Source organism: Periplaneta americana, chromosome 1 (genome assembly GCF_040183065.1).
Source record: "Periplaneta americana isolate PAMFEO1 chromosome 1, P.americana_PAMFEO1_priV1, whole genome shotgun sequence".
NCBI classification, from domain to species: Eukaryota; Metazoa; Arthropoda; class Insecta; order Blattodea; family Blattidae; genus Periplaneta; species Periplaneta americana.
The window spans coordinates 35,570,798-35,593,853 of NC_091117.1; the positions used below are offsets into that span (position 1 = coordinate 35,570,798).

Here is a 23,056-nt window from a genome sequence, read left to right on the forward strand (position 1 = left end):
ACCGTAATAGAAATTGGAACATGATATAACTGTTTCAAATTATACTTCAAAATGTTGCATCTCTGAAACGATGCCATATTAAAAAAATGTGTTCTTTTCCATTAATATCATTATCTTTCTAGAATTTCACAAAAACCTTTTGAATCACACTATATAGGACGTTCTATTTAAATAACATAACTTTGTGTTATTGTGAATTTCTGTAACAACCTTTATAATTACCAACTACACTGCTCCGTCGATATAGGAGAAAATCAATGTTCACCCACTTAGGTGTAACACTCGGAGCCAGTGCCCTCAATCGAGGGATAGAGCATGAAAGTCGAGGAATATTACGGACAGGAAAACATCGATTATACGGAAATTGGTATTTAAGAGTTGTTAATTCATTATAAAAAAACGAATCTGATAGAACGTTAATACAGATTAGTTTCATTTCCTAGAATATATCTATCTATGTTACCAACCAATAGTTTCAAAACTAGATTTTATAATTGGCTCTTAATTAATCCTTTCTGCTTCTCTAGAGGAGTTTCTTAACATAAATTCATACGAAATTGTTTTTTTTTAATAAATAAAGTTATTTACATTTAGTTACAAATATTACATTAAGAGTGAAGTGTTTTAATTTATTTTAGAGTTTCAAAATGTTTTATGTTTTCATTCTAATTAAACTTTACTGTTTTTCATTATATGTGTATTTTCAAATGTATGTCCCCCCCCCTTTCTGTATTGTGACGAAGCCTATCACTGTATGTTTAATGGCTTAATAAACTGAATTGAATATGAAATATAAAAATAAATAAATGAACGAATAAATGAATGGAAATAAAAAATAAGTACATAAATATATAAATAAATACACAATATAATAAATACACAAGTAAATAAACAAATAAGTAAATAAATAAACAAATGCACAAATACGTGAGTGAATGAATTAATGAATTACATAAATTAATAAATAGATAAGTGAATAGATAGACATATATATGAATAAATAAATAAGTAAATAAATAAATAAATAAATAAATAAATAAATAAATAAGTAAGTAAATAAATAAATAAATAAATAAATAAATAATTTAAACTCTAAAGCAATATTCTTAATTAATGGTGTGTGGATAAGCTTCAGGGCTTCTACCGCGTTGTCTTGATGTAATTGGCTGACGTTTCGACCGCTGTGTTGTGGCCATCTTCAGAGCAGTTGTTGGATAAGGAAATAGTCTGCCAGTACTTATATATATATATATATATATATATATATATATATATATATATATATATATAGTAGTCTCGATGGGGGGGAGACTATATATATATATATATATATATATATAGCTGGCAGACTATTTCCTTATCCAACAACTGCTCTGAAGATGGCCACAACACAGCGGTCGAAACGTCAGCCAATTACACCAAGACATGCGGTAGAAGCCCTGAAGCTTATCCACACACCATGTACACCAGCCGCGGAAGCCTACGCGAATATTCTTAATTAATGTTTGAACCGTTTTTAAGGCGGTGAATAATATTTACTTTCAAAAATACTCAGGCGTGAACGTTTTGTGACATAATGCCTTAGCAGTGTGCGGGGGCTTGGATTCTCCTCACAACAGACCATGCTGTACCGTTTTCTGCTTTCTTCAGACTCAAACGTATTCTACGAAATGGCGGAGCAGTGTACTCCAAACGTTCAGATTTGATCAACCCTATTACTGAATACAAAACTATTTTTATATAAACTAAAATACGCTAGTTATGGGAGTGTCCGAAACGTTATGGGACACATTGTAGACATAAACAGCAGGGTTCTAATCATATTTAATACAGGACCTTAGTAAGTTCTAATTTTATTATTGCTAATGAGTATGCATGTCATAGGCCTATATTAGTGAAGACTGACGTGGGAGCCTCGTTGAGTTTAGCCGGACTAATATTAAACTGGGAACGGCCGAGGTGCGGGCTGGGGTCTGTGTACTTTCACGCCGTCCATAAAGCTTTTATGACCACCTTCAGGCGGCGTGATTAATAATCTGCAGTCACTCCGCGTGCAATTTTTATAGACGATACAGACGTGAAGTCTGCTTCTGTCTGGGCGAGTTTGTCCTATACTGACGGTGTCGTCGTACGCATACCTTTCATGCGTGAAGAAAATCTTGCAATATTTCAAGTTCTTCCATAGGAATTTTTATTTTCTCATCAAACGAAAAATACTGAAAAACTAGCTTTGGACATCCTGTCAGTACCTGTACAGGGAACTCTCCTGAACTGTTTCTATCTTATTTAGTCATAGTGATAGTGATACCGTATTACTCTAATTAGTTTTCCCCTTTTTCCTCAAAATTCGGAGGCGAAAAATCGAGGAGAGGAAAATCATGCCAGAACTACAAAACATCGAGAATAATCTGGTCACAAATAAAGGTCGTTTTCTTAGCCCCACAATATTGGAATGAGTATACACTACGTCACGTGTACTTCAGTAGACACCCTGCTCACAAATACAGGTAACACGCACTACAGAATCACTCTAAACAGGTTCCTTACTCCTAAACAAGTATAGTATAAGTTGAATGTTCAGAGTAAAGAATATGTTTATGCTTTTGTAATAGCTACACAACACAGCCCTATTCTTGAAATCATTCGTTTATGTGTGTACTGAAGCTGTTTACCTTGAAGGGGAAGTAGTCTCTATCGAATTTTGCAGCATCACGCGCCACTACTCTTTGTCAAATCATTTGTCGCATTAAACACAATTCCGTACTCAATTTCAAAGAATAATGGCTAATATTCCGGTCTCTAGTCATGAATAACATCAAACAATCCGTGTACTGGTCACATCAATATTTAATACTATACAGCTACAAATATACATACTTTACAATTTCAGTAATTATTAATTGACCAGCCTACATCCATTACCTCCTGGCTTAGTTGCCTCATGAGTAATGCTTTATCGGTGTCACTTATGAGGTTCCAATCTGTCTAACTGTTAAACTTGGCTGCGTAAAATATTCGTATCAAAATTAATTAGTTAATTACTTACAGAAAATATACGTACATGTATTTTACACTGCACTATTTCCAACAGACAACAAATCAAGATCATCTTCCGTGTCGTCAGAGGGATCAGATATTTTTCATTATAGCCTGGAAGGGATGAATAATGACTAGGTTTCCCCATGCTTAATTTTTCTATTCTGTCTTGTAAAGGTATCATTAGGTTAGTATTGTTGATCTCTAACTATACATTGTTAAATAACTTACTTTCAATTCTTGGAAACTTCACGAAAAGCTACCTTGAAGGGAAAAGAAGTGTCTACTCTGAGACTTCAAGAAGATTTTCTGTGGCGATGGATAAAATCCAGTACGTTATATCTTTCCCAGAAGTGTAATTAGGTAGAAAAACAAACTAGAGCAAATCTGAACGATGGGAAATTTTATTTTAAACGCGTGGAAATCACGCGTAATTTACTTCTAAAGAGGTTCTTGGATACACAAACATATATGAAGGGTCACCCACGCGCATGTTTCTCCCGTCATTAAATCAAGGAGTCTTCCAGGAAGCAAGTTATAGCTCGTTTCAATGACAAACAGGGATAGTGGAGAATATCGTCTAACAACGTTAGACTGAACTTTGTGGAGGAATTTACACGCTGCTCCTTTCAGGGCCAAGAACTAAACACAGGCGGAGTTAACTTAAACTGCTTGCATAAGATTAAATTTTTCTTCCAATACATAGTTTTCAACAAAACTTGTAAAAGATTGATCAATACTGAAAAATATTTGTCAAAGACTGTTACATAATGCTAAAGATTTGACAAGATTTAAAAATATCAAATATTACAATATGTATGTTGTATGTATCGCCTACCCACTTCACTTGCGTGATTCGGGTTCCGCATATTGCGGATAGATGGTAGGACTGTGACGCATTTTCAAGTTGCACACAACTTCGGCGGGCCACGCTATGCATGATGCGTATCTGTGGAGAGTTATGTCATGTACTATGGTAAGTGTAAAGTGTGGGGAATGGGTGAAAATGATGATGGTGAGGATGGGGAAAAGGGGAAACCCGGTGCCGACACGTAGCTTACTCCTGTCGAATAGCACCAAGGGGGCCGCCAGGACGAATCACTATCAACAGTGACATATGCCTTCTCTTCCTATGCACTGCTGAGAGATTTGGGATTTAGCCTAGACATATTGGCGCAAATTGTAGTGATTAGAAGTTGTGCACAGCCACCTCTCCTAGTCCCAAGGTATAAATTTTATATGAAAATCTCTGATCGTTTACAAACAGCTTTACGCCGCTTATTTAGAATGATGGGAATTCGCAAGTTTAGATCTTAAGTTACCTTACAGTTCTGGACAAAAATATAAAAAAGAAGCCACACTTTATATAAGATTACCAGACGTCCCAGTTTCCCGGGGACTGTCCCCGAATTTTTCTCTCTCTCTTTTGAAAAAAAATCGTCCCCGGACTTAACAATTTTCCCAAATATCCCTGGATTTTCAGTGTTGCAACTTTGCTGTTTTATCACGATGTCATAATAAAAACTGAAGGTGAGGACATAACTGTAGTCGAGTCTTCCGCTTTTATCGATGTTAATAAAAAATAGAACTCCAGAAAAGAAGAAAAATTTATTCCACCATCAATTAAACTACTTTTGGTATTTTTGGGCATCTTTAGAAGAAGTAACTCTTATTTCACAACAGAATTCTCAGTCTCTCTAATGAATTTGATGAAAATGCCGTTGAATATCCCAGTGCCTGTGTTATTCATTCAAGAGATAAGATATCTATGAAATATACTTGTGTTGCCGAAACCTCATCTAGAAAGAGAAAAAATTAAAGAGACAGCCCATTATTTTTCTCCAAAATGTAGACGAACTTGACCTGGATGAAGATGATTTATTTGATGAAATTTATTGCTTGAAGAAATATGCGACTTCAGAGAAAATGGCAAAGTGGAATGAAGAAAATTCTACTCTTTGCTCAAAATGGAAAGGCATTTTTTTTTCTGAGAAAATGATTCCCTGTGCACAACTCCAAAAGTTGACTGAACTATCTCTGTACCCTAAAAGTAATGCTTCAGTGGAGAGCGTTTCTTCAATGACTATGATGTGGACATTCCAGAAATCCAGAATGAGTTTAGATAGTTTAGTCTATAAATAAAATGAGAAACAGAATTTTAATTCTTTAAATTGTGTGAAAAATAATATGTGAACGGCAACCTAACAGAAATGTCACGAGTATTTTTCATATGTCGATATCCGTCCCTGGATATTGTAAAAAAAATCTGGCAACCTTAACTTACAAGATGCATTTAAGTTGGCAATAGATTTTACCATGGAATTTCCATACAGTTGCCTAAAGATCGGCTCCGCTGAATTGTTTTCAATTCTGGTGTTACCTATATCAATTTCATTTAGATAAAAATTATTATTATTATTATTGTTATTATTATTATTATTATTATTATTATTATTGTTATTGTTATTATTATTATTATTATTATTATTATTATTATTATTATTATTATTATTATTATTTGCTTCAGGCCATACCTATAAATAAATATACTCAGTATTAGTACTAAAGAAAAAAAAAATCATTTTCTTCGTTTTAGTGCACTTTCAACAAATTTTACTTTCTAAGTTAATCAGTTGTACACATTAAATATACTTTTTGGGCACAGACTTTCGGACACTAAGGATGCTAACACTTTCTCTAAACTTCATACAAGTAAGGAATTATTACGGCTCTGGGGAGTGAATCATGTCCACAACCCCGTCACTAAACCCTCCAGTCGCGATACCTACTGAACGTCCTTGACCTGTGAGCCTTGTTAAAGAATCCAGCCAATTCCGGAGCTTTGTTAATGATTGCGTAACTACGTTTTTACGCAGAAGGGTTACTGGCACCTCGCCCAACCCCAGACCGGACCACCTAGTGTCGACTTTCGTGACTAGCAGAACCGGAGACCTTGTCCTTCACTTCGACAGCTTCCAACTTGAGGGCAGCTACTCTTGGCTATACAGAGGATTCGCTTGATGGAATGGAAACTCACAAAATTACATTCTTTAAATGTGCCACGAGACCGCGACTTACTGCGACATGAAAGCAAACTCAAGTGTGGAAATATACTTTTCTTTTCAAGTCATTTTTGCTTTTTTACCCATTTGTGAACAAGTATAATGAAAGAACTGAAGATTTCTCACATATGTTTTCCAACAGCAACTAATATTAAACTGTACTCCGTTGTGACTCAAGTAGTTTTTCCGGCTACACGTCTATTGCATTCGATTTAATTCCCAGTGGATAAAGTTTCTTTTTCGTTCCTTTCATACCATTGAGCCTTATGAGGGGTCATAGAGCAGTGAATAAGAAAACTACGCCGGCACTATGTCAGTTGGCGACTTGCCTCATTCAAGAGATCACTGTTCCACTTACGGAGCTTCGAAAACTTTGATGGGTAAACACCGACAAGGATGTCATCTGCAAACAGTCCCCCACTTCCCTAGATTGATCGCTCCGTACCGCAAAACGTAAGTACAGTTGGAATATTCAAAAGAAAGATTTGGTCGTTGAAATATTCAAAGGAAAGATTTGGCCGCTGAAATATAAAAAAAAAACTGGGCCGTCGAAATATTCAAAAGAAAGACTGGGTCCTTGAAATACTTAAAAGATAGATTGGGCCGCTGAAATATTAAAAGGAAAGACTGGGCCTTTCGAAATATTCAAAAGAAAGACTGGGCCGTCGAAATATTCAAAAGAAAGACTGGGCCGTCGAAATATTCAAAAGAAAGACTGGGCCGTCGAAATATTCAAAAGAAAGACTAGACCGTCGAAATATTCAAAAGAAAGATTGGGTCGTTGAAATATTCAAAAGAAAGATTGGGTCGTTGAAATATTCAAAAGAAAGACTAGACCGTCGAAATATTCAAAAGAAAGACTAGACTGTCGAAATATTCAAAAGAAAGACTAGATTGTTGAAATATTCAAAAGAAAGATTGGGCCGTCGAAATATTCAAAAGAAAGACTGGTCCGTCGAAATATTCAAAAGAAAGACTGTGCCGTCGAAATATTCAAAAGAAAGACTGGGCCGTCGACATATTCAAAAGAAAGACTGGGCCGTCGAAATATCCAAAAGAAGGACTGGACCGTTGAAATATTCAAAAGAAAGACTAGACCGTTGAAATATTCAAAAGAAAGACTAGACCGTCGAAATATTCAAAAGAAAGATTGGGCCGTCGAAATATTCAAAAGAAAGACTTGGCGTCTAAATATTCAAAAGAAAGACCTGGCCGTCGAAATATTCAAAAGAAAGACTTGGCCGTCGAAATATTCAAAAGAAAGGCTGGGCCGTCGAAATATTCAAAAGAAAGACTTGGCCGTCGAAATATTCAAAAGAAAGACTGGGCCGTCGAAATATTCAGAAGAAAGACTTGGCCGTCGAAATATTCAAAAGAAAGACTGGGCCGTCGAAATATTCAAAAGAAAGACTTGGCCGTCGAAATATTCAAAAGAAGGACTGGGCCATTGAAATATTCAAAAGAAAGACTTGGCGTCTAAATATTCAAAAGAAAGACCTGGCCGTCGAAATATTCAAAAGAAAGACTTGGCCGTCGAAATATTCAAAAGAAAGGCTGGGCCGTCGAAATATTCAAAAGAAAGACTGGTCCGTCGAAATATTCAAAAGAAAGACTGTGCCGTCGAAATATTCAAAAGAAAGACTGGGCCGTCGACATATTCAAAAGAAAGACTGGGCCGTCGAAATATCCAAAAGAAGGACTGGACCGTTGAAATATTCAAAAGAAAGACTAGACCGTTGAAATATTCAAAAGAAAGACTAGACCGTCGAAATATTCAAAAGAAAGATTGGGCCGTCGAAATATTCAAAAGAAAGACTTGGCGTCTAAATATTCAAAAGAAAGACCTGGCCGTCGAAATATTCAAAAGAAAGACTTGGCCGTCGAAATATTCAAAAGAAAGGCTGGGCCGTCGAAATATTCAAAAGAAAGACTTGGCCGTCGAAATATTCAAAAGAAAGACTGGGCCGTCGAAATATTCAGAAGAAAGACTTGGCCGTCGAAATATTCAAAAGAAAGACTGGGCCGTCGAAATATTCAAAAGAAAGACTTGGCCGTCGAAATATTCAAAAGAAGGACTGGGCCATTGAAATATTCAAAAGAAAGACTAGACCGTCGAAATATTCAAAAGAAAGATTGGGCCGTCGAAATACTCGCATTCAAAAGAAAGACTGTACCGTCCAAATATTCAAAAGAAAGACTGGGCAGTCAAAATATTCAAAGGAAAGACTGGACCGTTGAAGTATTCAAAAGAAAGATTGGGTCATTGAAATATTCACGAAGTCCCGGATATAAGACACTGCGCATGATCGGAGACCCAGAGTACAGATACACAAGATACTGCGGAATTGAGTTGTTTAAGTTCACTCTATTTGGTTCATTGTTGGAACCTGTTCCGAAACTCACTTGAAATATTACCGTGTTGTTGTAAATAATAGATACAAATTATAGGAATTTATTCTTATTAAATGTGAATTTAATTTTCTTTTATGAGTTTAGAAATAATAAGCATATAGGCAGACAGGTAGTTAAAAAAAACTACTCTTAAATTTATGTTTTGTTTATAACGGAGGAAATTAAATGAAGAATATGAATTTATTTTACTTTCATTTTTACCCTCTTTCCAACTGTAAATGAAATGTATAAAATTTGCTATTTATGGTTTCATTTTAACAATATGTTGTAAGAACTCATAGTTTTAATTTAGATCTTGGAATATTATTACAAATGGAATGATTTTAACAATAATAAAGAAATTAAAAATGTTTTTGACAACAAGCATTAAGGGATGATTTTAAATAAGAACTACTACATTTAAATACTAACCGTATGAGCCACCGAGACGAGATAGAGACAGTAGCATTTATCCAGCCTTTTAGCCTCACAGCAGGGAAGTGCCTTCCAAAATACTGACAAAGAATGTTATCGTGTGAATCGCGCTATAGAACACAATCAAGAGTCAACCCATCCTTTCTCTGGGGAAGAGTACGTTACGGATCATGCCTTACACTTGTGCCACATTCAATAACGAAGTTACACTAACGAGTAACGATTAACTGTAATATTCAATAATGTAGAGTACGATAGTTTTCCTAGTAGCATTCGTAGAATGCAACGCAACCTTAAATACACCAGGACTATGCCAGTTGCATAAACAACAGGCGATGTTATCTATCAATGCTATTAAAGATGACGATCTAATAATCAGAATCCATAACATACGGCTTCGTGGTCTAGCGATCAGCATTCATGACTACAAGTCATGAGATTCCGGGATTGATTCTCGTCGTGAGCATGGAAATTTGCCCTTAAAGGGACTATTTAATACTGTCACTCGTAAAGATGTCGCCTACAATGAATGAATGAAAGAATAAAAAAAAAAAAGAAAAATTGGGAAATGGGATGAGAAACATTAAAAGGTTACGCGAAACGCGTTCTTGCAACGGAGTTCAGGATTGAGAACTGAATATGTGAGCTCCAAGCCTGTTGGCCACTTGTCTCACTCAGGGATTTCGCTGTTCTTTTAGTGGAACTCTAGAGAATTTTGAAAATGGACGTAACATAATAGCTACCACATGAAAAAACAGAAAGAAAAGGGAAGCATGATAACAGCATCGGGAGAAGAAACGCCTGCACAGTGAAAGGTGCCGTTTCCTCTCGCAATGCGAGTATAAGTCGAGTAATATGCGAAAGGCAAAGCCAAAACTCCTATTGATCTATTGTTGATTTTATAACAAATGTTATTTAAATACAAAATGGATTGATATTATATCACCATTCCACATATAATTCTCCGGTAATTAATTACAAATTCAACAATTGAGTCTTTTCCACCAACATTTCATTAATTTGCTGATATTCGTATTTCTGTTAATGACTTAATTCAGGATATAATATGTAATACTTTTGTCAATTTTAATTATTTGATATGCGTTTTGTAACATGAGTTATATGTACCAGAAATATCGATATTTTCCAAATTTACTTTTTCCTGTAAATCTTTTTTCAAAATAAACCTTTATATTAATAAGACACAACTCATGAAAGTCCATTTTGTCATGCATATTACTATGTATATTTTAATTTGTTCAAGGTTTAGATTTCGTGTTTCTTAACAATATCTGATGATGCCGAAAAGGCGAAAACGTTAATATTCAATATATACAATGCTATAGCAAATAAACACTTGCAAAATAGATAAATCTTATAGATTGAACTTGAAACTTTTATTGTATTGAACTAGATTTATCTGAAAACAAAATGAATAGTAAGATAATGTGATTATCCAATTCCAAACGAAGAAACTTTGAAAGTTTTCTTTGAGATCAGTTTCATTTAATCTAATATTGTAGGAATTACAATTAACTATGTCCGTGAGCCTGACATCTTCTGATCTGTTAAGAAAGCGCGAAATAGTCTTTCTTTAAAATTCCACCTCGAGTTTCTGTAGATACTCCTGTCTTCTGTGGTCAGAGGGAATTCTGCGGCATTAATGCGGCAATGAACATCTTAATTAGTGAGATATTCGTCCACGGATGTATTCTTCAGTAATTCCATTATGATACTGGGAAAACACACTGCTGAAAGGACACGAAATCTTGATTTTTTTTACACAGATTGTTACGGTTATTCCATTCTCCCTCCCCCTTGATTGTTCACCGTCGTATCAGGGTGAATGAAGTTCATTTCCGCTGAGCAACCAAACGTAAGACGGCTTTCTGCCTCACCTCGCCTTACATTTCTTCGTATTGACCTTGGAATCCACAGAGGAATGCAGGGAGAAGAAGCAGCTTGAACGCTAGGCAAAGGAATTCTCAACAGAACGTTCTCTGCCTGGGGGCGCAAGTTCCACAAAGCAAATAGGACGGATCCCCAGCGGATAAAAAATAATCTCTTTCATCCGATCTGCGAACCTGGAGTCCTTACTGATGCTCATTAAAGATAGTCTAACCAAAAAGTGGTGCTTGCTGGTCACAAAGACTAGGATTTTTAAGGTTTAAAAAATACCATTAAAACGGCATTGAAGTATTTACCGGATCGGAAGGGTGAGTCTCATTTTTGTAACCATGACCAAACAAGAACAAGATCGCTGTATTCGGAATTATAAATGGATAGATTCAGTGACGTAAGGAGTCCATGCACAGCATTAAATGATAATTCAGTGTACTTTAAAAATTGTAGTTTGATAGGAACGGCCAACCTACAAGAATCAACATAATAAAATAAACATTTTTCCTGGCGTAATAAATAAAGAGAAATACAAGAATTGAATCGCTTATTTCAGAAACTAGTCAAGCGTCAAGTCAGCCAATTGTGGGAAAATAAAAAAAACTGTCTAGCATCAGACTAAATGGTTTGGTAGTGGTTTTAATATTTTTTTGCAGAAAATAATACATATTTCAATACTTTTACCTAAGAAAACTTATTTTGTGCGTTTTAACATAAATGTAAAAAATACGAAAAAGTTTTTCACTTAACTGGTTTCTGCAATAAACGAGTGGTGCAAACGTATTTTTATGACGTAATTCTCGAATTGTTTAGGATTTTGCTATAAAACCTATATTTTTTTAAAATAAAATGTGTAATGTCTTTAGGGGTTGTATTTTCAAGCAATAACTGGCCAATTCTCCCTAATCTGTTAAGTGAATACCATTGATTTTCATAAACACATTCTTGCAAACATGTTTCAGTACACTACCAGTCCTTAAATTAAATTGTAAGATTGAGATCTTTCAAAAGCGCCTTCATTAACATTTTCATTGCCTAACTCTTGCTGTGCACCTTGTTTTTTTTTACGTATACGCTTAACTTCACTAACCTCAACCAAAGTCTGAATATAGGTATCTTGATAGTTTTTATTTTCAAGAGAAGGAAAATACCTCCATGTTTCATTTATCACTTCCTCAATGTTTCAATCACATTTCGCATTCCACTTGCAAGTGAGAATGTCGGGCTTGGTTTTCTGAGGTACTTCCCTGCCAGAATAAGAAACATAGCCGTCTCCTTTTACCCTGGCATTGCGAATAGTATTAAGTTTATAAGTGTTTTCGTTTACCACTCCTAGTTTCCCTTTAGGTACAGGTTCTTCTTCTGAATTTTGAGACATTTCACTACGATATAACCTATTATTAAAAAAAAACCCCTACGCTAAGCACAAAACACATTTTCAATTCAACGCAATGCCTGGCCATTACAGGAGACGGAATTTGACTGTTTTCAGCACTAAAATGTGCGTATACCCTCATAGAACATTAAGTCGCCATTAACTCATTTTTTCTTGATTTGGCGTTTGACTGGTTTCTGAAATAAGCGATTCAATTCTTAAATAACTATGAAATAATTAAGAAAATAAGTTATACCAGGCCTGGTGCATAATACGAGATGATTCAGAAATACACAGACTTGAGGGTGAGTTCTCTATGTACACATAAAAAAGTGTCATGCACACGTATGTTTGAAAATGCCTGACTTATAGTTATAATCGAAAGATATAACACTGGACAACTAGGTTTCGAGGTACAATAATGTTTATTCTGTGTTAACAAATATAATTTATGATGGGATTGGAAAATTGTACGCAAACTTCTGGAAATGTATCCTTAAAAATTGAAAAATGTTTGAATTGAAGGAATTCGATTATGAAGAGATACAATTTCATGCTCAGATGGAAATTGAACAGGAATAGTTATCTCGATTTTTGTAGACAGATGAGGCCCACTTTGCTCTCAATGATTAAGTCAATGATGACAACTGTCGCCTATGGACAACAAACAATCCACGAGCAAAGATTAAATCCCAATTCTTAGCATATTTCATAGTCGTTTAATTCATTTTGACTACTCAATTAATTTCAACTGTCACTTTATAATTCTATGGAGAGTGTAACAAATGGTAGGGCCTATATCAAAATTTCAGGGTAACATTACTCAAATGTAGTGGATGAAAATATTTTGCATGAACATGGGTGCGGAAATGCTTTATTTCCTTGTTAGAGCTCTTTTCCTACAACTCTGCTTAGATTGTATCATGTACAAGCTAGTTAGTATGGAATGTCATCTGTAAATACATTTCAAAACATAATTCTGTATTTATTTTTCTTTTAAAGGTAACTGTAAAATAACTTTTTATAGAATATAATACAGTGAAAATTTAGAAACATCGTAACAAGCTAGTAATTTAGAAATAATCTGTGACTGAATTTCTAATGCCAGATTTGATATCGATCATAATTTAATTTATTGTCACCTGTTGTAACAAGTTAGGAATTTACAAAATAATTCGTCACTGAATTTCTATGTCAGAGTTGATGTCGTGCATAATTCAGCAATTTACAAAATTCGTCACTGAGGGCCATATTCATAGACATTCTTAGCGCGGGCTTCCGGTGGATGATCAGCGAACTAACGTGTTTCGTATTGATAAACTAGTGTTAGCGATATGATATGATATGATATGATATGATATGATATGATATGATATGATATGATATGATATGATATGATATGATATGATATGATATGATATGATATATGATATGATATGATATGAATCCTGTACAAGTAATCAGTCGATAGCCGGGGCTAGTTTAGCGCGCTCATAGCGAGTGCGGGCTAGCGAAATGTCTATGAATAGCACCCTGAATTTCTAATGTCAGAGTTGATATCAAGCATAATTTAGCAACTTACAAAATAATTCGTCACTGAATTTCTAATGTCAGAGTTGATATCAGGCATAATTTAGCAAATTACAAAATAATTCGTCACTGAATTTCTAATGCCAGATTTGATATCGGGCGTAATAACTTATTCTCACCTGTTGTAACAAGTTAGCAATCTACAAAATAATTCGTCACTGAATTTCTAATGCCAGAGTTGATATCAGGCATAATTTAATTTTTTTCTCATCTGAAAATCAGCATGACTGAAACTGTGAAATATCAAGTTATCCTTCCAAGTGTACTGTATAGACCTCAGAATTCTTTCAGTCGTCTGTCAGAAAAAAATATGAGGAGTGAAGTAGTTTTTCTAATTATATGTAAAATAAGGTAAGAAAAAATCTTGGCATTTTTATTGCATGCTTCTGTATACATTGCAAGTACTGTACTGTACCGTACTCTAATTGTCTTAAGTTTTGTGTTAACTGTATTTTTTACGATATCCTTTTGTTGTACCTAAAATTATTTAGTATGAACTACATAAAATAACGAGTAACGACAATTTTGCAGCTTAAAGTAGTCGGTTTAGTCTAAAAATAGTAAGATACAGAATTTCTACAATTTTTTGTGCCTCCTTTTGTCCTGCGTTTTAAAATCTATTTGTCTTGTTTCTTTTATCTTAATTATCTGGTAGCCCTAGTTTCAGTAGAAACAATATTTAATAAGAACTTACCTTGACTAGCGACCGCATGATGGGACTGTCCATGAGGCCCTTCAGGAAGATGAGGTCCGTATCGTTGGCACCGACTCTGCCATTCAAGTCTTCTATGTTCTCTCGCACATGCTGGAAAGCCGCTGCAACAAGAATGACAACTGTTTCAAGTTACAGCACCTACGCCAATTCTCCAGGGGGCAGAGGGCGGTTGGCAAGGCGCAGATGAGCCTTGATGAGACAGATTTTGAGCGATGCCAGTCTCGCTGCCCATGTTTATTGCTTCAACTGTGAACTGACGACACCGCTGAAAAGTAGACATGGTGAGCAATGCTATTTAAATAACGATATAGTACCGTAGTCTGTGTATGTAGACTTCAACCAGGAGACGAGAGGGCAGTTCGGCAGTTAACACTTTTTATATACAGTCTGACATCCGAAAGAATGCATGCGGGCTTATTTCCTGAAACATACAAAACAACGAGTGAACTGTTTCTAGCTTTGTTCCCATCTTTTTATTTAGTAATATATAATAATATAATCATTTGTATCTAGGATGTTTCACAATTATAGGTACAAACTGCAGGGTGACTTGAGTACAATGAAACAAGACAAAATGTCCTAATAAACAATGTCCGGAAATAAGCGGTTTCCAAAATCTATAGGGTTTTACTGTCTCGTCAGTACAGATTCTCTGGAGTAACATTACATCCGATATGCACTGGAGAAAGAGAGCGTTATAGCCAGTGCAAGAGGAGTAGAGATTCTACTCCTCTTGAGCCAGTGCTAGGAAGTTGGTACCAAAACTGTTAAGTTGTATGAGCTTGGATTATATCTCTACCAAATGAAAAGTAGTAGAGCACCTCTCAATGTCAATGAACCAGAACGACAAACATGTACAGCCGGATGGTAACCAAACATGTGTTCCAATCGTCCATGGACTTAGTACAAGAAAACAAAGAATAATTTGTAATTATAAACTTCGTAACTATCTAAAATAATTTACCCATAGGTACATACATAAAAATACATACAGAGTATACAAATGATTCTAGCCTCATTATAACAAATAATTAACAAAGAACATTTTCATTTTATCAAAAGAAATAGTACGCCCTTCATGTTCAGAAAAAAAAAACAACATTTGTACTCTGAAAATATACGCTCTACGTCACAAGACGTTACTGCAGCAAATCTGAAAATATGATTCAATATTTTTTACTACCATCAAGTGAACAACTGTTTTGTTAATATAATAGTATATCACGTATGTGGCACATAATATTAAACCCATAATATTTTCAAGAAAATTTTTCATTTTTATTGTAATGAAAGCTAGGAAGTTCGAATCGTAATTCCGATGTTGAACTTGGATCGTAACGCAACCGAATGCATAGCAGCAGGAAACGTCAACATTTAACGAAGAATAATCAGGGAAAAATAAACGTGTTACACACTCCTGTTTGCATAATTATTTAATGACAAATGAGATTACTTTTTTGGAATCATGCATAATATTAACATTACGTAAATAATACAATAATAACAGAATAGCTCACTTTGTTCAAAGCCTAAACTATTAATATAAATTAACAATATTCAACTATTCACGACTATACACAGCTCCAAATAATGATACTACGCGTTGTTTATGTGAACTGCGTATCAAGGAGCAAGGCGATACACGAGTGACATCTATATTCCTCGCTGTACTCAACTGAAATTTTCTGTTTGGTACGAACTTCCTTACCTATTGTTATAACATGTGCTCAATATGACCATCGTTCATGATAAAGCAGGGATCAGCATGTTTCGTTATCGACAATATTACACGTTCGAATATCTCTGGCATGTCTCTAGTTCGTTGACGACCACTAACAATGCGTTCCTGGAGTTAACATTATCAAAAGAGAAAAACATTTAAAATATTTCCAAACAAAAAATCCAGAGAATTCAAATCGGGGGACCTGGGAGGCCATGGTGCTAGCAAGCTACAGTCAATATACCTGTTGTGCAAGCTTTGCGTAAGAACTCCCGAACGTTCAAATGAAAGAGAGCCGGTACTCCGTTGTTCATGTACCATAGCACGTTGTAAAGGTTGCAAATCTGAGATGTATTCAGTTGATGACTCCGCAGTAATAACATATTTCGGAAACGATTGGTTTCCGAACCTATATTTAGAACTTTTTGCTTCGTTTCATTGCCCTCTAGCTCCCCTGCAGTTTGTACCTATAATTGTAAAATATCCGGTATAGTATGTCTCTATAAATTTTTGCCAGAGAAATTATCATAGGTAGGGATATGATTTTATGGTGATTATTACCCTGATTTCGACGATTAAAATAGTTTAATTTCGGTAAATATTTAGTAAAAAAAAACAAGCAATTTTATGCATATTTCGCACCCTAAAGAAACTTTAAAAATAATACAATAACATTTTTTAAAATTATTATCGGAATAGTTAAGGCGTTATTATAGCATAGTTTTTATTTATAGTCCTAGGTTTATTGCATCTATTTACTTATAGTTAGAAGTAAATTTACGTTTTTTTATTTTTTATTGCTGTAATTATTGTAAATTTTATTAATATAATTATTGTAATATTATTGTATATCACTGCCACCGGATGTATATCCGATGGTAGTGTTAATAAATACATACATACAATCCCTTTGAAACCAACAGAAAATTGTTTCCATCATTAATTAAATTCATAATTCAATTATGGAAGAAAACAAAGGCAGTGTAAATTATTTTAAAAAGTTCTGTGGGCTATATAAAATAAAATAAATTAAAGTGACACACAAAATACGTAATGCTGTGAATGTATTTCTTCTTCGAATTTTATTAGTTACTGTATTTGTTTTTTTTTATGACAACACTCGTTTGTGACAAATTCTTTAGTAACTTCGATGATGCTATATCCGAGTTAAACTGTATTTGCTTTAAGAAATAGGCGCCTTTCGTTCTCAGACGCACCTGCTACGAAAATATGAAGTAAATTATAACACATCTATTGACCTGGAGTAAATCATGGTCGTAGGACCGATCGTCAAGAGACTGGAAGAGAGCGATAGCGGTGCTGGGGTCGTGTGAAGAGCGGAACCGATTTTATAGGAAGTGGAATTACGCGTATAATCGCTTGAGGGGCGGAAAATCAGCCGAGCTGATCGGTGCACAGACCGACCTTCGAGACGGGTGAAAACGCGCATAGTCACTAGCTTTGTCTGAAAAGATTGAGGTGCCAAGTTCCGAGCCGTATCTAAGGCTGGTATTCATAGTCGACACTTTATATCACCACTTTGCAAAGTGACACTTTTGACGAAAGTGGCTCTTTCATATTAGTGGTATTCATAGACAATTGAAGAAGTGCACTTTACAAAGTGTTACTTTATGCCAGCAAAGTGTAGAGTTACAATTTGGTTGGTAACAGAAGTCTCACAATGCCTTTCAAAAGAAGTGAACAAACAATAACAAATTAATGTGTAACCCACAGATTATAATGCTTGTGATTTGAGTTGGGAGCCTAATTTATCGTACGAGAAAGAAAATATATATTTAAAGTTGTTTTATTTCAGTTTCTAGTTTTCGCTGTCGATAGTTTAGATTATTTCAGGCAGTTCAGATATATAATATTTTATTAAATAGGTAGTGATACTGCTGGTGAAATTATGTTAGGTTTCGTACAGTACATAGGTGATCATTGATTTATGTAGTTAGATTAGGTTTTTTACCTATCTTTTTCATTGATTTATATCGTTAAGTTAGGTTTTGTATGTATCAGTTCCACTGATTTATACGGTTAGGTTAGATTTTATACATATCTTCTATTGGTTCATGTAGTTAGGTTAAGTTGGACTGAGTAGGTTAAGTTTTGGTTATGTGTATATATCGTTAGATTAGTTTTTATACGTACCTGCTTCATTGATATATCGTTTTATTCCATTTATTTTTATTTTTGTCTTTTTCGTGAATAGTGAATAGAAGTGAAAAGAATGAAATACACACATTAGGCATATTGCTGCTATTATTATTATTATTATTATTATTATTATTATTATTATTATTTTCTCTCTCTCTCGTTTCCATTATTGGCTGCTCTTCAGAAATATTTTTTAATGCCAAATTTTTCTACAATGCAAAACAAAATAGGCCTACTGGTATGAGATCTCTTTTCATGGTGAGGTTATGACTGCACATGAAATAGAGACAGTATCTCAGCAAAAGTAGCCATATCAGATGTTAGCTTACCGGCATGAAAACATATATTATCAAAATAATGATTATATGAACATCAAGATAAATTTTATCTCTAAATACAGGTAGTCAACGAAAATCAAAATCGTTTTAAACCCAATATAATTATGGAATATGCTTAGAAGCCAGGCACGTGAGGTCTCTCAATGCCAATTTAAGATAGTTACGCCTACATTAGATTGAAGTTAGTTTAATATTATTTAAGATAAAAAATTCGTTTCAGTAATAAAAAATAGGTTATATAGGAATATCTACCTACGTATCACTTCATCGAATTGAGGTTATAAATATACGAATGTTACTAGAGAAATACCTGAACTATAATATTACAGATATTAATGTATGGTACATATCTATAGCATAGAATTTTAATGCAGTCAATAACTGTATTATTGGAGGCACTGGCAAACCTCTTTTATTCGTTTTTGTCAACAGGTCATCGAAAAGATTAGCAATCTCAATAACAGTTTTTTTCATCAAATCGGAACCATTTTTTTGAATTCTATATCATCATAAAATTCCACGGGATTGTCTTTAGGCCTATCCCTAATGTAGCGCTTTCGTACATTGACCACTAATTGTGCCACCTCTTCAGCACGTTCTAATAAATAATTCGACAACTTCCAAGACGTCCGCCATTTTGCTACAAAGTGACACTTTCGGCTTAAAGTGTGGTCGGAAGTACACTTTCATCCAAAGTGTTCCTTTGCACCAAAGTGTCGACTGTGCAACGGAAAAGTGATAATTTGCGTCTTCCAAAGGACACTTTAATCGAAAGTGTCGACTATGAATATCAGCCTAAGAGATTCTCTGAATAACGTCGAGTCCATGAGACAAATAATGGAAAGAGAGAAGACGCACCATTACACAAAAGAGTCAACAATAAAATCCAAATACTTTCTATGCAGATAGAATACAATGTTGGAGTATGGACAATTGACAATAATTTTGAAGGAATATAAAGTGCACTATCTCTGTTACAAATTCGAAGCTGTCTTCCTCTACATTGGTAATAGAATCAGCGACTTTTCGTCTAGTAGCGCAACGACTTAATCACGCCCCCAGTAGAAGTACCGCAGACAATTTATTGGTTCCGCTATGGTCAGATCTGAATCACCTGACGGCAAGCAAGGGTCAATTTCTGGCAAGAAAATATTCATTGAAGGCCGAGATCAATAGTGAGTGAGTGTAATATCCAGAGAAAAATTACTTTGTGAGTGCTAATAAGTACAGAATTTTGCCAATCAGGAATACAAACAATTTTGTGTGTACTTCATATCATGATTTGTTCAATATATGATTTTGTGCCATTTTTACAACACTAATTACTATATTTCTTTACTTATAAATGTTTAGAATTGCTTCATAATTTTTACAATGGCAGAGATGGAACATTTGAAGGACAAATTTTTTGGAGAAAAAAAAAACTAAACTAAAAATAGAAAGCTTATTAAGAAAAGTACAGTGGTGCTGACGATATTGCAGATAAATTGTATTATTCGGATTTGCAGCATTACCTGCCAAGAGATTAAAAATTCGCTTTCTATGTCAAACATAGAAAAAAATAATTATATTGTATTTCTTATATTACTCGAAATTCCAGTTTCTTAAGAAAAATGACTAGGTAAGTATAAAATAGATACACTTATAAAAATTTCATTTACGGTATGTTGTAAAGCGTATAATACATTTCGTATAAACTGAATTTCTACAAACATCTTAATGTCTCATGATTAAAAGGTTGAAATATTGGATTACACGTATGACGAGAAAATTTGTTTAATTACTTGCGTAGTAAATAAAATATGATAGGAAAAATAAGGGAAAGAGAAGTCTGGAAAATTAGTGGGAGGAATATGAAGAAATGAAAGAATATGTAGAGGAAGAGGGTGTAAGGATAGAAATTAACACTGGAAAATAAATAAAAAGAAAAAAAAAACAGTCTTTCATACCAAAATCATGAAGTATATTCTACAACGAAGAAGGAAGAAAAAAACAATTTGAGATAAGGAAGAAGAGGAAGGAACAAAAAGTGAAAGGAAAAACAAAGCAAGAAGGGAAAGAAAAAAGGAAAGGGAAGGCAAAAAGAGAAAGGAAGATAGGAAGAAAAAAGAAGAAGGAGGACAAAGAAAAAGAAAAAGTGAAAAAGCGGGAAGGAACAAAGGGAAAGGAAAGAAAAAAGGGAAAGAAAGGAAATGGAGAAAAAGAAAAGAAAATTGAAGGAAAAAAGGGAAGAAAATTAAGAAAAAGGCAAAGAAAGAATGAAGAGAAAAGGCAAGGAAAAAATAAGAAGAAAGGGAAAATGAAGAAAAAGTGGGAAGAAGAAAAAGGAAAAAGGAAAGAAAAATGAAGAAAAAATTAAGAAAAAGGGGAAAGAAGAAAACAAGAAAAAAAGGAGAAGAAAAATTAAAAAGGAAAAGGAAAACATGAAGAAAAGGGGAAAGAGAAACAAGAAGAAAAAGAAAAAGAAATTAAGAAAACAAAGGGAAAGAAATTAAAAAAGAGGAAGGAAAGTAAAAAATAAAGGGATAGAAAACTAATGAAACAGATAGAAAAATACAGAAAGAATGGGAAAAAATGAAGAAAAAGGGAAAGATAAAGTGAAAGGAAATAAAACGAAGGAAGTAATAAGGACGAAAAATAAGATATAACAGGAGAAAGGAATACAGAATGAAAGGAGAAAGAAATTATAGGAAAAAGAACTAAACAAGTAAATAAAGCAACAATAAAATAAAGAAAGAAAGAAAAGAGAAAAATAAAAAGGAATAAAGAAAAGGGCATAAAGAAAAACAGAGAGGAAATAATGTAATGAAGAAAGGAAAAAATCTTTCACTGGGAATATGGAATGCCGTATACACTGAACCAAGTACAGTTTATGCACAATTTATGTCAGAATAAAGAAACATTGACCTGAATGCAAGAGGATCTAAGTCAGAAGAATAAAAGATGCTATTTGCATTTGACCCTACTTTACGTGCATGGACGCCTTGAACACAATATAACGGATGCTAGGTGCTTCAACTCTCTTCCAGTGCAAATTAACTGCTTCTGCTTGCCAATCAGACTGTTCTTCCCGTCTGAACACAAACGAAAAGAGAGATAATGCAAGCATGCTTTTAATTACAGCCGTAACACTTTGATGCCTGTAATTAACTTGTTTCCGCCGCCGAATAACATTTATTGTTCCTAACAAATGTAGAACGGTATGAAAGCTATTTCGTTTGCTTTTGAAGTTTCATAACAGAGTACTCCTCAGACGCCGCAAACAACCGCGGGGATTCCCGTAGAATTGATTCTCCTGAGAAAAGGGCACTGCACAGCACTTTCGTTAATGAGTCGGTAATAATGTTAATGTTATGTTTTATTTAACGACGCTCGCAACTGCAGAGGTTATATCAGCGTCGCCGGATGTGTCGGAATTTTGTCCCGCAGGAGTTCTTTTACATGCCAGTAAATCTACTGACATGAGCCTGTCGCATTTAAGCACACTTAAATGCCATCGACCTGGCCCGGGATCGAACCCGCAACCTTGGGCATAGAAGGCCAGCGCTATACCAACTCGCCAACCAGGTCGACGCGCATCGGTAATATGACTGAATAATTGTCGAATAATGCTTATAAATAGATCTATCATGAAAAACAGATGTACCCAGAGAACCTGTCGCACAGTTCACTTTTTCCACCGCAAATTCTACTTGGACTCAGTAGGAAATGATCTCTGATCTTCAGCATAAGTAAACCGATACGTTGGTTATTCGGCTAACAGTGAATCAAAATTAATTTTATTTGTCTATAGCATTTATAATAAATAGATCTGGGTTTTTAAAATTAACTTTTAAGCATCTAAATTTGTCGTTCTTGGATATACAGTCCTCTTAACATTTATATAATCACTCATGAGCTGTTAAGTTATTTGAATAAATAATAACTACTTCGCTGTGTTAACATTATGCATTTTGGTGTTATGTTACCTGATTGACTAGTTTCGATGTTGTTTGCATCATCCTCTGAATGATAGGATCCTCTGAAACTAGTTTTTCTTTAAATTCCTTGTTATGAAACTTTCTTAGACAGAACCATTTCGTAAGCGGAAAATTAAGAACATACTTTAACAAAATAGAAATAGGCATTATTACGCTCTAAGATCTTAAAATATGTCATAAAATGCAAAAAGACATTTTAAACACTATAAAACCTCATCCAAATGTTTATATTTTACATAAAATGTGAAGATATTTATCATATTGAAATTGGCCTGAATTATATTCAACAGGATATGACGTTTTCGGCCCTCTTACAGACAGGAAAAGGGGATACATAGAAAGAGAGTGTTTTCTC

The 23,056-nt window shown here is 34.5% G+C and overlaps 1 protein-coding gene across 6 annotated transcripts in view; it reads right to left on the bottom strand.

Annotated features, from left to right (window-relative positions):
* Window positions 1–23,056, bottom strand: part of vari (MAGUK p55 subfamily member vari) — a 218,911-nt gene that overhangs the window by 122,588 nt on the left and 73,267 nt on the right. For all 6 annotated transcript variants that reach the window (XM_069818466.1, XM_069818476.1, XM_069818487.1 and 3 more), the window contains one exon: window positions 14,483–14,604. In XM_069818466.1, coding sequence (XP_069674567.1) covers window positions 14,483–14,604 — 122 coding nt within the window. The remainder of the gene's footprint in view (window positions 1–14,482; window positions 14,605–23,056) is intronic.